Here is an 11533-nt window from a genome sequence, read left to right as displayed (position 1 = left end):
CTGTTTGCTGGCAGGCGGAGCTGGTGTTCGTACTAACGGGGCTGTGGTGCGGCAGAGCGCTTGTGTTACATTGGCAGGTGACGGGAGGCTTGCTTGGGGAATGCAGGGTAACGTGATGGCTTTGTGCATGATGGGAGTGTTAAAACCTTTATTAAAAGTCAAGAGTTAGCAGGTTTTGTCTAGTGAAACTAGTGTACAGGTTTTTGGAGACATCAGATGGTAAAAGGGTATTACCTTCCTTACCGAGCAGCAGTATTCCATGCTCCTTCCGGAATTCTGGAATTTACATGTTGCATCAAGTCACACAAAAGTAGAAATCATGGCGCCCCTTATCATTAAACTCCTGGAGCATGACAGAAGCAGCTGATGTCCCAGTTATGACTGTAAGAACAATGACTGGCAGCAAATAAACATCAGTGACAATGTTAGCTCTTAACAGTCTACTCATGTAATTTGTAGATATATAATCCAAATGCACATACCACTTCAATAAACACAAAAGAGCTTTTGTGCATATAAGCAAATGCACACCAGTACTATCGAAATTAATACTAGAACATGGATTTCAGTTTTATATATACGCAGCTTTGCAAAGCTGTGTTGATTTGCTTCGTGTATGTTGGCTCAAAGTAAGAAGAGAACACAGGAAAATCAACAATGTTTAACTTAAAGGGGTGGAACACAAAAATGAGGAAGTTTTTTTCAAAGAGGAAATCAAAAGGAGTTACTTGCAGACTAAATGCATGGAGGCGAGACAGAGACAAGGTTTTGTGTTTGTTTAGTCTTTTCTTTAAAACCTTAGCAAGGTTAAACAGCCCAGTAACAGGAACCACTAAGTTATATACAAACAAAAAAAATCAAAATAAGCTGCATTAAGCTAAATGTAATAGGCAAGAACAAGAAAAGACTGGACAACTTGCTATTTTCACAACCTGTGTAAAAACCTTTTTCAGACTCCTCAGAAGCAGGAAGCCTATAAGGTCAGTAGGTATAGAGCGTTAAAAGGAGTGTTTTGGGAGAAAAGTCTTTAACAAGCTATATTAAATCCGTAACTCCTGAAAAATATTGGGGAGGATCCCCTATTAGAAATTTGCAGGAGATAGTATTAAGGAACCTGGTCAAATTAAAGTGCTTACTTAAAGAACAAAATAATAATAAGAAAAAGTGACTGATGGAGGTGGTATTCCAAATTGCTGAGGGGGGAACAGCTGTGGCTATTCATAAACAATGCAAGCGTAACTTTGGTGTTACTTTTGAGGAAGAGGTCATGGAAACATCTAGTACTATTCTTTGAAAATCTTGCTCCATTCTTAGCAACAATCAAATAAAAGGAAAAAATCATTAGGAAATAATACACAACAGATTAAAAACATATTTATGCCTTCATTATGTAAATCTGTATGGGGCCCAGATCTTGAACACCCTGTGCATTTCTTGTCAATAAAAAGAAAATAGTGAGGATAATCAGAAGTGTGGAATTGCTTTTAAAGGAGAAAGAATTAGATAGACTGCAGCTTTAGTTTACAAAGGAGGTGACTTAGAAGATATTAATGTCCACAAAGAGTATAAATAAATAGAAAATTATTAGTCACCATTTCTAATAACTCATTTTGTTTCATGCCCCTTGTTCTTACCAGGCAATGTGTTGAAAATGAAAGGAAATGTTTTTCAGGTAGTGAACAATTAAACTGTGAAACACATTATCATGGTATCTTAGAAGCTAAGAGCATAAATAGAACAAAAATGGTAAGAAATGGCCATCAAATACAGTTATATTATTTTTGTCTCAGGAAAAGCCTTAAAGCACGGACTGCTAGAAGGTGGGAGGATGTAAACAGAGAGAGTTGTTACGACACTTCTCCTTATGTTGTTTTCATTTGCATTGGCCACTGCTTAGAACAGGTGGTCTGGCAATATGGCTGCTTGTATTTATGCTTCAAGCTTCACCTTTTCATTTTTGTGCTTAAAGCCTCAGGTAGCAAGACATTCAAGTTATTCCTTAAGCTAGCAAAGCAGGGCAGATAAGCAACACAGTACACACTTCAGGTATTTGATGTTTATTATACATGTGCTTTCTAAGCAGCCCTGTCCTTCAGTGCACTGGTGCACTTGTGACCTTTGAATTGCTTTACTAGCCCTGTTGTGGAATTTGAAAAGATAAAAATAGTAGCTGTTTCTAATCACATGTATTTAATATTTATAAAAGTGCCCAGGCAATGGGTAACTGTCTAAAAGCACTGCTCGAAGTAGCATTTAATAATGTCTGCTATGATGATTATTTGTGTCTAACCTGTTAACATCGTGAGGATCTGCACATCGAACTCCCTTTAGTCTATCTGCAATCCCAGCTAGGTGTGTAGCAGAGTCCTCCAAGTATCAGTTAAAACGTGGCAACTCCGCTTGTGCCTGGGTTTTATCTGTTGGAGCACTTGCAGGAGGCTTTTCACAAACAGTTTACACGACTGGAAGTATCTGTGAGGCTCCGAGCTCGGGGAGCTTCTCTGCGAGCAGCTGGACGCCCTCGCTGCTCCGCCAGCTGCCCTCCAGCCCCAGCGAGGACCACACTGAAGCGCACTGCCTCACCGCTGCTCCTACACGCCGGAGAGGAGCCGAGCGGCTCTCTGGACAAACCGGGAGGCCGAAAGGCATCCGGCTGCGCTTATCAAAGGCTGGGGAGGGGGCAGATCCGCGTTCCCGTCAGGCCAAGGCCCACTCGCGGCCCGCGGGCGCGCAGAGCCCTCAGCCAGGGGACGAGCCCGCGCCTCTAGGCCGCGGCCTGCCATGGGCTCTGCGCATGCGCGGCCGCTCGCGCCCTTCCTCGCGTGGGCGAAGGGGTTGGGGGGGAACGCGGGCCCCTCCGGGCGGGGCGCTGCGGACCGTGACGGCAGCGCAGGCCACGCCCCAAGGAGGAGGGGAACTTCCGGCCGCCAGCGCAGAAGCCGGTCAGTCGGCCGCGCCGCGGGCGCGCCCACGCGGGAGGGGGCGGGGATTCCGGCCAGTTCGGGCCGCTTACATAACCGACGGGGCGGGTTCTGCGCGTGCGTCACAAGCCGGTTCCCAGCAGCCCCCGCGGCCCCCCTTTATATAACCGGTATCCGGACAGCGGGGCGCTCTACATTTAGTGGCCCCCACCAACGGCTGCGGATCCAGTCCTGCCCTTCGCCACCCAATTTAAGTGACCGGGATCGTCTCGCCCACCGCCACCATCACCATGCCCGGGTATTCCAGCGACAGGGATAGAGGGTGAGTCCGGGGGCCCGGCCGGCGCTAGCCGCCGCCAGCGTCCGGACTCTTTAGACTGACTGTGGGGTTCTGGTGGTTGCTTTTTTAGCCGTTTAAAATGGCGGCCAGTGGGGGGGGTTGGGCCCTGGAGCCCTTCTCCTCAGCTTCTGCTGTCCTGAGGCTCCCCAGAGCCTCGCGAGGGGAGGCCGGGGGAGGGGAATTGGCTTTAGGAGCTCAGCGCCGGTGAGGGCGGCCACCGTGCGTGGATGGGGGCTAGGTCCGTCCGCCCCCGTGTAGCCCCCGCTTGTGTGTGACCGCTTACGAGGGGCGCGGGTGGATTTTCTGTGGGGGAAAAAGGGACTCGCCCGCCATTCCTCCGGGTACACGGATGGTGCACGCAAAGCTCGATTTTCCCCTCTCCCCCCGTCAGTGGGGGTGGGCTGGGGAGCGGCGGGCTGGCTGGAGGTTTGTGGGTCAGTGGGTTGGCCGGGCGCTTCGTCGATGCCGAAGCCTTGGGGAGCTCTCGGTAGGGCGGTTCCCTTTTCCTCCCTTCCCCCTCGCAAGGGACGGCGGCTCTGGCTGTTGCTGGCAGAAGCCGGCCGGCTCCCGCTTTGTGTTGTGTAAGCGGATGTTAATGGCCGGCCCCGCCATGCGGTGACTGAGGGGAAATCAAAATGCCGGCTGCTGCTGCTGCCTTTGTTCCTCCTCCTCCTCCCCCCCCCCCCGCCCAGCTCAGATTCTAAAATGGCAGCGGCTGGAAAATGTGGCGTAGACAGAAATGAGAGACAAAGGAAACAGCGCTGGCAGGAAGCAGCGGCCGCTGAGCCGGGTCCCCTCTGGGAGCGCTGTGTTGTGCTGGGGAGGATGGCTCCCGGCGCCTGCCCGGCCGACATCGGGGAGCAATCGGGGCTGGGGGGGGGGAGCCCCGAGCTCGGATCCAGCTTAACGGTCCTCAGAGCGCGGCTGAGCGCTGCCTCGAGCTGCGCCTCAGGGTTGCCAGGGCGGGCGCTCGAGATGAGCCTTTTGTGACCGGTGCGACCTAGTTTAAAATGATAACATAAAATGTGTGGCCTCAGAAAATATCGTTATTGAGAGAAGTCTGTATTTTGGGATACAAGAAAACGGTTTATGGGGTAGTTATCACAAGGTTTTGTAACTGCCCCTGCCTGTTTTCTGCAGGCTGATGCCACAATGGGAGTGTCACCTGGGTGGGAAACCATTTTGATTGTGGGGCAATACAAAGGTTTTAATGTCCTTACTTTGCCCATGTTGTAACCTACTAAGGGGCCTTTCAACTTCATTTTATGGAAGCTGCAAAAATGTGTTACCTTAGCTTCTGAATATGAGTTGTAGCTAGGCAGATTGTGGTATCTGCAACTTAAGTATGTTTTTTGAAGTTTGGGTGTCTTGTAGGTGGGGTTTGTAAATCTGAATTGTAAAGTTATAGGGTGGACTGCAAAAGTGGCCGTTAAGTTGTAGAAAAATAGGACCAAAATGTTTCTCTTGGGTTCTATCTTATGATCTCTAGGTTTGGAGTGCCCCGTTTTGGAGGAAGTAGAAGTGGACCTCTCTCTGGGAAGAAATTTGGAAACCCTGGGGAAAAACTTACAAAAAAGAAATGGAACTTAGATGAGCTGCCCAAATTTGAGAAGAACTTCTATCAAGAACATCCGGATGTAGCTAGGCGTACTGCGGTATGTACACTATCCGCCTCATGCAAAAGTAAACAAATAAGTGCAAACATGCTGAGGGTCATGGGGCCCAACAGGCATGGATGGGGTAACTTAAAAGATAACTTTGGTTTCCAGACTTGTTTCCAATAATGGAATTTTTGTCTTGCAGCAAGAGGTTGAACAGTATAGATCAAGCAAAGAAGTCACAGTTAGGGGCCATAACTGTCCAAAACCAATTATAAACTTCTATGAAGCTAACTTTCCTGGTAAGTGAAGACTAGCATACTGGTTGTTCTTCCAGGCTTGATTAAGACAAAGTCAAAGTTAATAAGTTTCAATTTTCTCTTCAAGCAAATGTTATGGAAGTAATTCAGAGGCAGAACTTCACTGAACCAACTGCTATTCAAGCACAAGGTTGGCCTGTTGCATTGAGTGGATTGGATATGGTTGGAGTGGCACAGACTGGATCAGGGAAAACACTGTCTGTAAGTTTTGATTGTAGCCTGGAATACTGCTGGATTTCAGCAGTAAAAGCATGGCCTGGCTTAGTGCAGGCTCAACACTTCTGGGAAGAGATTTTAATGAGACTTTTCTTTCTTCCAAACAGTACTTGTTGCCTGCTATTGTGCATATAAATCATCAGCCATTCCTGGAGCGAGGAGATGGACCTATTGTGAGTATTCCTGAATGAAAGGGGATCTTAATTTCTAGATAATGTGGATTTTTTACAGTTCAATTGTCTATGCTTGTAAGAGTGCATAGCTGTCTTGTGTTTCTCTGTATGACTAAAGTGGTTCCATGTTTTGGTAGTGTCCCAGGAACATTCCATAAGCTTTGATTGGACTGTCCTTAAAATTGTATGCAATAGGGCTAGATGTCCCATTTTGGAAATTGTATCCCCTGGAAGCTAGTGACTTTCAGGTATCTTGCCACACAGCATAGGTAGTGTTTGGTGGTAACTGAGATGCTGGGTAATTTAGTTTGCTGGTTTGGGCTCTTTAGATCCACTTCAGTTATTCTGGCACTGAAGTAATATATGACAACCTTTCCATTTAAAACTAGTGTCAGACTAGAAGCTTCAAATAGGTATTGAACTAAAAGCTGGGCATCTTATTTCTAGTGTCTTGTGCTGGCACCGACTCGTGAACTGGCTCAACAAGTGCAGCAGGTAGCTGCTGAATATAGCAGAGCATGCCGTTTGAAGTCTACATGTATTTATGGAGGTGCTCCAAAGGGACCACAAATTCGTGACTTAGAAAGAGGTATGGATAAGCCTTGATGCATCTCTGTACGAGGCAATGTGAAAACTACATCAGCTGACTTTACTGCTTGGTTTTTAGGTGTGGAAATTTGCATTGCAACACCTGGAAGACTTATAGACTTCTTAGAAGCTGGAAAGACCAATCTCAGGAGATGTACTTACCTTGTCCTTGATGAAGCTGACAGGATGCTTGACATGGGATTTGAACCTCAGATCAGAAAAATTGTGGATCAGATAAGAGTGAGTATAAAGGGTTCACGCATTGATCACTGTTGAAGAAACAAATGCCACTATGCTCGTTAAAGCAAGGGCAGTGCAGTTAACTTTTTCAGGCTTGTCTGGGTAGGTTTTTTTTGGTTGGGCATTTGACTATATGTTGATCTTGTACTGGTCTCCTTCTCTAGCCTGACAGGCAAACTTTGATGTGGAGTGCCACATGGCCAAAGGAAGTCAGGCAGCTGGCTGAGGACTTCCTGAAAGAATATGTACACATCAACATTGGTGCATTAGAACTAAGTGCAAACCACAACATCCTTCAGATTGTGGATGTGTGTCATGATGTAGAGAAAGATGACAAGTAAGTAGCAGGGGCAAAGCATTCGTTGCGTTTTTTTAATGGTTAGTTTTAGTTTATGAACTGTGAAATGAATTTGTCTTGATGGATTTTTGACACCAGCCTGAGACCACTAAAATAAAAATCAGGCTTTTAAACTTTTGCGCAGTACAGATCAATCCCAGCTCTTAACCATTATACCTTTGTAATAGGCTTATTCGTTTGATGGAAGAAATAATGAGTGAGAAGGAAAACAAAACAATTGTTTTTGTGGAAACTAAAAGACGGTGTGATGATCTTACCAGGAAAATGAGGAGAGATGGGTGAGTCTGATAGCTTGAACTTCAGTGGGCCACCCCAGTAGTCTGAGCGTGCTCTGATTCTTCATGAGTGACCACTTAACTGTGGTGTCAAACTGTCAAATACAGTGACACCAGGTGTCAGTTAAAATGCTGAAACTAACTCTAGAAGCTGTTTGCAACTTGCTAGGAGTCATGTCTTTGCCTAATGAAATTACTCAAGGAATGTTCTGAGGTCAATCAAGTTTTGTATTTTCAGGTGGCCAGCAATGGGTATTCATGGTGATAAAAGTCAGCAGGAGAGAGACTGGGTTCTAAATGGTGAGTATTTTGGTAATTTCTACAAACATATGGTCTGTGTTTACTTAGTGAAGAAACTGATGAGTTGTTTGTGTTACAGAATTCAAACACGGAAAAGCACCAATCCTGATTGCTACAGATGTTGCATCCAGAGGTCTAGGTTAGTACAACTCGTAATGCCAGTTGCCCAAAGCTTTTTAAAGAAAGTCTATTGCTTTCTTTAACCTCTGCGTTTTTCTAAGTTTTCTTCACATAAAGGTGCAGTCTTTGTGGCAAGGCCTAGGCATGACAATCGGAGGACTCGAGGGGGATGGAGGACTAGTGGAAGTGATCGGCTGACTGCTTCCAGTCAAATAGAGAGGTGAAAGCTGAGAGCATTGTGTGCCAGTAATCTTCAAAAGGCAAAGATCATCCTTTAAACTACTACCCCATAAACTGTTCTCTCATGAAATAAGGAGTTTTCATTCACAGTTCACTTTGCCCTGGTATTTCTCTTCTCTCCATGCTTTGCATGATTTGCCATGGTGCAGTACTGTTAGTTTTGTGCATACTGTCTGCTGTGATCTGTGGGTCTTTGAATTTCAGTGAGTTTGCTGAAATGTCGAAGAAAATAATTACAAACTTCAATGAAATTTTTTTTTTCAACCATGAAATGGAGAGAGCAGCTTTAAAATGTACTAAGCCTTGTACAAATTGGTGAGTACTGGCACATGAAATCTGAGAAAAAGTCCACCTCTCACTTTAGCAAGTGGGGCAGGAAAGCAATAGCTTTTCAAATGCCTTTGAAAGTCGAAGTTCCTCCACCTATACGTAGTCGTCATGTCGAGACCTGCCAGAGAGAGACACATTCTCAAGTGAACGCTGGCTTCTTGGAAGCGCTTGCCTAGACGAGACACAGTGCATAAAAACAACTTGGTGACTTTGGGGGGACAGGTATGTTTTTCTTGCAGCTGCGGTTCAAAGGTCTTGGCAAGACGAGCAGTGTGGCCCATTTTTTTTTGAGCTTCTAATGAGTGTGTATGTGAAGGACCTTGTATGTTTTTACTCTAAGGTCCTCAAATGAGCACATGAAGAGGCTGCTGTGAGCTTTAGTGGCCCTACTGCAAGAAGCATTCAGATGTCACTTGATGATTTGTAAAGGGGACTCTTGAGTTGGGAATGACAAGCAAATGCATACTCCTTTATGGTAAGGTTTTGGATCACAGGGTGGGTGATGAGACGGGAACAGACGGAGTGTGCATAACTTTCTCTTCCACAATGCTCATGCAGAAATGGATAATTCTAACACTGTTCTTTGCAGCCATTATTTCCTTTAAAGTACTATTGTCTAATGTTTATCTTCGATTTGGCTGTTGTGGTGTGCAAAACTTGGTACTTGCTTTTTGCCACACTGCAACACTTTACAGATGTTGAAGATGTGAAATTTGTCATCAATTATGACTACCCTAACTCCTCAGAGGACTATATCCACCGAATTGGACGAACTGCCCGCAGTACCAAAACAGGCACAGCATACACATTCTTTACTCCTAACAATATTAAGCAAGTAAATGACCTCATCTCTGTGCTTCGGGAGGCTAATCAAGCCATCAACCCCAAATTGCTTCAGTTGATTGAAGACAGAGGTTCAGGCAAGTACTGGTCTCAATCACGATGCATAGCTTTTCTCTTGGAACAAAATGGAAACTCAAATTCCACCTCCAGCCTCTCTCCAAAATGGATGTGGATGGTGGTTTAGCTACCAGTTGTGGTGATCTGAAAAGGTATTTATTAACACCAGTAACAACACCTCTCTGAATGCTCCACACTCAATGCCGTGGTGCACCTATGGCTAGTGCTGGCCAAAGATGATGCACTTTGGAGTATTTTCTCTGAAATAAAGCACTTCAGGGCTCTTTTGTGGCTTTTTCTCATATGACTAGGAAAGATGGATCTAAGTGTGCTGTTGGCAAGATGAATGTGACTTTTTTACCTTGATGCCAACACTTGTGTTACAAGGGAGAGTGTATGACTCCTCATAGATTAGTTTTCTCTATCAAAATAAGCTTTAATGTAATTAGAGTCCAGTTAGCAACTGGAAAGCTTTTATAGTAGGTTTGCCTTGCTGGGACAGAGAAGGAAGGAGTTTTCTCTTCCTAGCTGAACTCATTTGGTGGTATGTAAAATGCGGCCTTTACAATACATATAACTGTCTTGTCTTTTTTTAATAGGTCGTTCCCGAGGTGATCGTCGTGACAGATACTCTGCGGGCAAAAGGGGTGGATTTAGTAGTTTTAGAGAGAGGGAGAACTTTGAGAGAACCTATGGTCCACTAGGAAAGAGAGACTTTGGAGCAAAAACTCAAAATGGGGCCTACAGTGCCCAGAGTTTCAGTAATGGAACTCCTTTTGGAAATGGCTTTGCAGCTGCAGGCATGCAGGCTGGCTTCAGGGCTGGTAACCCTGCAGGAGCTTACCAGAACGGCTATGAGCAGCAGTATGGAAGTAATATCGCAAATATGCACAATGGCATGAACCAACAGCAGTATGCATACCCTGCCACTGGTGCTGCTCCCATGATAGGTTACCCAATGCCGACAAGTTATTCTCAATAACTTAGTGTATTTAAATGTCTCAGTTTTTCATAATTGCTCTTTATATTGTGTGTTATCAAAACAGGATAGTTATTTAAGAAATGGGAAATGCAGAAACGACTGCAGTGCAGCAGTAATTATGGTGCACTTTTTCGCTATTTAAGTTGAATATTTCTCTACATTCCTGAAACAATTTTTAGTTTTTTGTACTAGAAAATGCAGACCGTGTTTTCAAAGTTAAATGTACAGTGATTTGAAATACAGTAACAGAAGGCAGTGCATGGCCTTCCAATAAAGATATTTGAAGACCGAATTTTCTTTCAGATGGCAATTTTCTCAACATGTGCACAACTTTCCATTAACGGAATGTCAAATGTTTTTATATTAAATTCTAGAAAGGTTTCTCAACTGTGTCTGATTAAACATTAAGCTTATACAAAAAGCAGCCTTGCCTTGATTGGGCTGGATTGCTTAGCATGGCAGGCTCTGCTTCGATGGGGAAGAAAACTAAAGCTGGCTTCTAACTGTTTTGGAAACTACTCTTCCTTGTCTCACTAGTGTAGGGCCAGTTTTTGGAAAAGATCCACTGGAGTAATAGTATAGCTGAAAGTCTTGCTAACCAAAACTCTGCAGTGGTGTTGCTAAGGAGCTGCTACGAGCGTAGGAGGCTTTTGCAGCACCATAACTGTTGCCTTCACTTGAGCGTATGTGCAGACCAGGCTTGAGTGCAATGTATCTACAGCTGTCAGGCCTTGTGAGTTAGCATGCAGGCTTACTATGAGCTTCAGAGAAATGGGAAGATCTTAGAATTAAAACTTCAAATTATACTTAAACTGGTATTGAGCAGTGATTTCTTTATGGAAGTGGGGGGAGGGAAGTGGGCTGTTGGTCCATGAACATACTTCATGGATTTTTTCAAGACTTGGAGTACGTGCCAGTGACTCTAATCTCAAAGCACTGCCTGTGCTGAGCAAAGCAACAGCATTTCCTTGACTAAGAACATAGCTGGAATAATACTTGATCCTGGGGTTAAAGTACTTAATGCTTTTAAGTACATCATATTAAAATTCCAGTTAATAACTTTCAGTTCCTTCCTCTTGCTTGTTTATTAGTAGCAATGATTAGGTTTAAATTTAACAATGCTTAACTACAATGTGATGTATTCAAGGGTGAATCTGTCTGCAAGAAGCAAGACAAGATTCTATCTAGGTTATTTTGAACCCGAGTCAGACTATTTTACACTTTAGGCCTTTTTGGTAGCCTGTGCTTAGCTCTTGGTGATTGTTTTCCTCTGAGGCTCAGCTTGTGATGTTCTTAACCACAGCCTAATCTGCCTCTTTCTTCATTATGTATTTCTGCCTTTTCTGTGGAGTTCTATCAGTTGACAGTACTGCTGTGATCATTTGCTGTTGCTATGAGAACTTCAGCTGTAGTCCTAAAATACTACCACACTTGAGTCTAAACTGCAGTTGGCAATGTGGAAAGAGTCTTTTTAATTGCATTTGCAAAATTCCCCTTGCCCAGTGCCATCAGTGTTGAAGACAAGGAAGTAGATTATTATTTATGCTTGAAATAGCAATTAACATGTCATAAGTTTCCAGGTCAGTTGCCTGAAACAAAATGCATGGAAAGCTTGTTTTAAAAACTTTATCC

The 11533-nt window shown here is 44.4% G+C and overlaps 1 protein-coding gene across 2 annotated transcripts; it reads left to right on the top strand.

Moving 5' to 3' along the window:
- The first annotated feature begins 3097 nt into the window (after positions 1-3097).
- On the top strand, positions 3098-10713 carry DDX5 (DEAD-box helicase 5). Of its 2 annotated transcripts, none has more exons than XM_068413396.1 (13): positions 3098-3219; positions 4751-4916; positions 5065-5161; positions 5247-5380; positions 5503-5568; positions 6016-6157; positions 6236-6396; positions 6561-6733; positions 6922-7032; positions 7268-7329; positions 7409-7468; positions 8715-8939; positions 9519-10713. In XM_068413396.1, exons 1-13 carry the CDS (start codon positions 3212-3214, stop codon positions 9899-9901), a joined length of 1788 nt encoding a protein of 595 aa, XP_068269497.1. In that variant the 5' UTR covers positions 3098-3211; the 3' UTR covers positions 9902-10713. The 2 variants fall into 2 exon arrangements, with proteins under 2 accessions (XP_068269497.1, XP_068269496.1); XM_068413395.1 differs by having other exon boundaries at positions 3098-3243.
- Positions 10714-11533: the final 820 nt, after the last annotated feature.

The sequence above is a fragment of the Nyctibius grandis genome, chromosome 15 (assembly GCF_013368605.1).
Source record: "Nyctibius grandis isolate bNycGra1 chromosome 15, bNycGra1.pri, whole genome shotgun sequence".
Lineage (NCBI taxonomy): Eukaryota > Metazoa > Chordata > Aves > Nyctibiiformes > Nyctibiidae > Nyctibius > Nyctibius grandis.
This window is presented reverse-complemented; position numbering and strand designations above follow the sequence as displayed.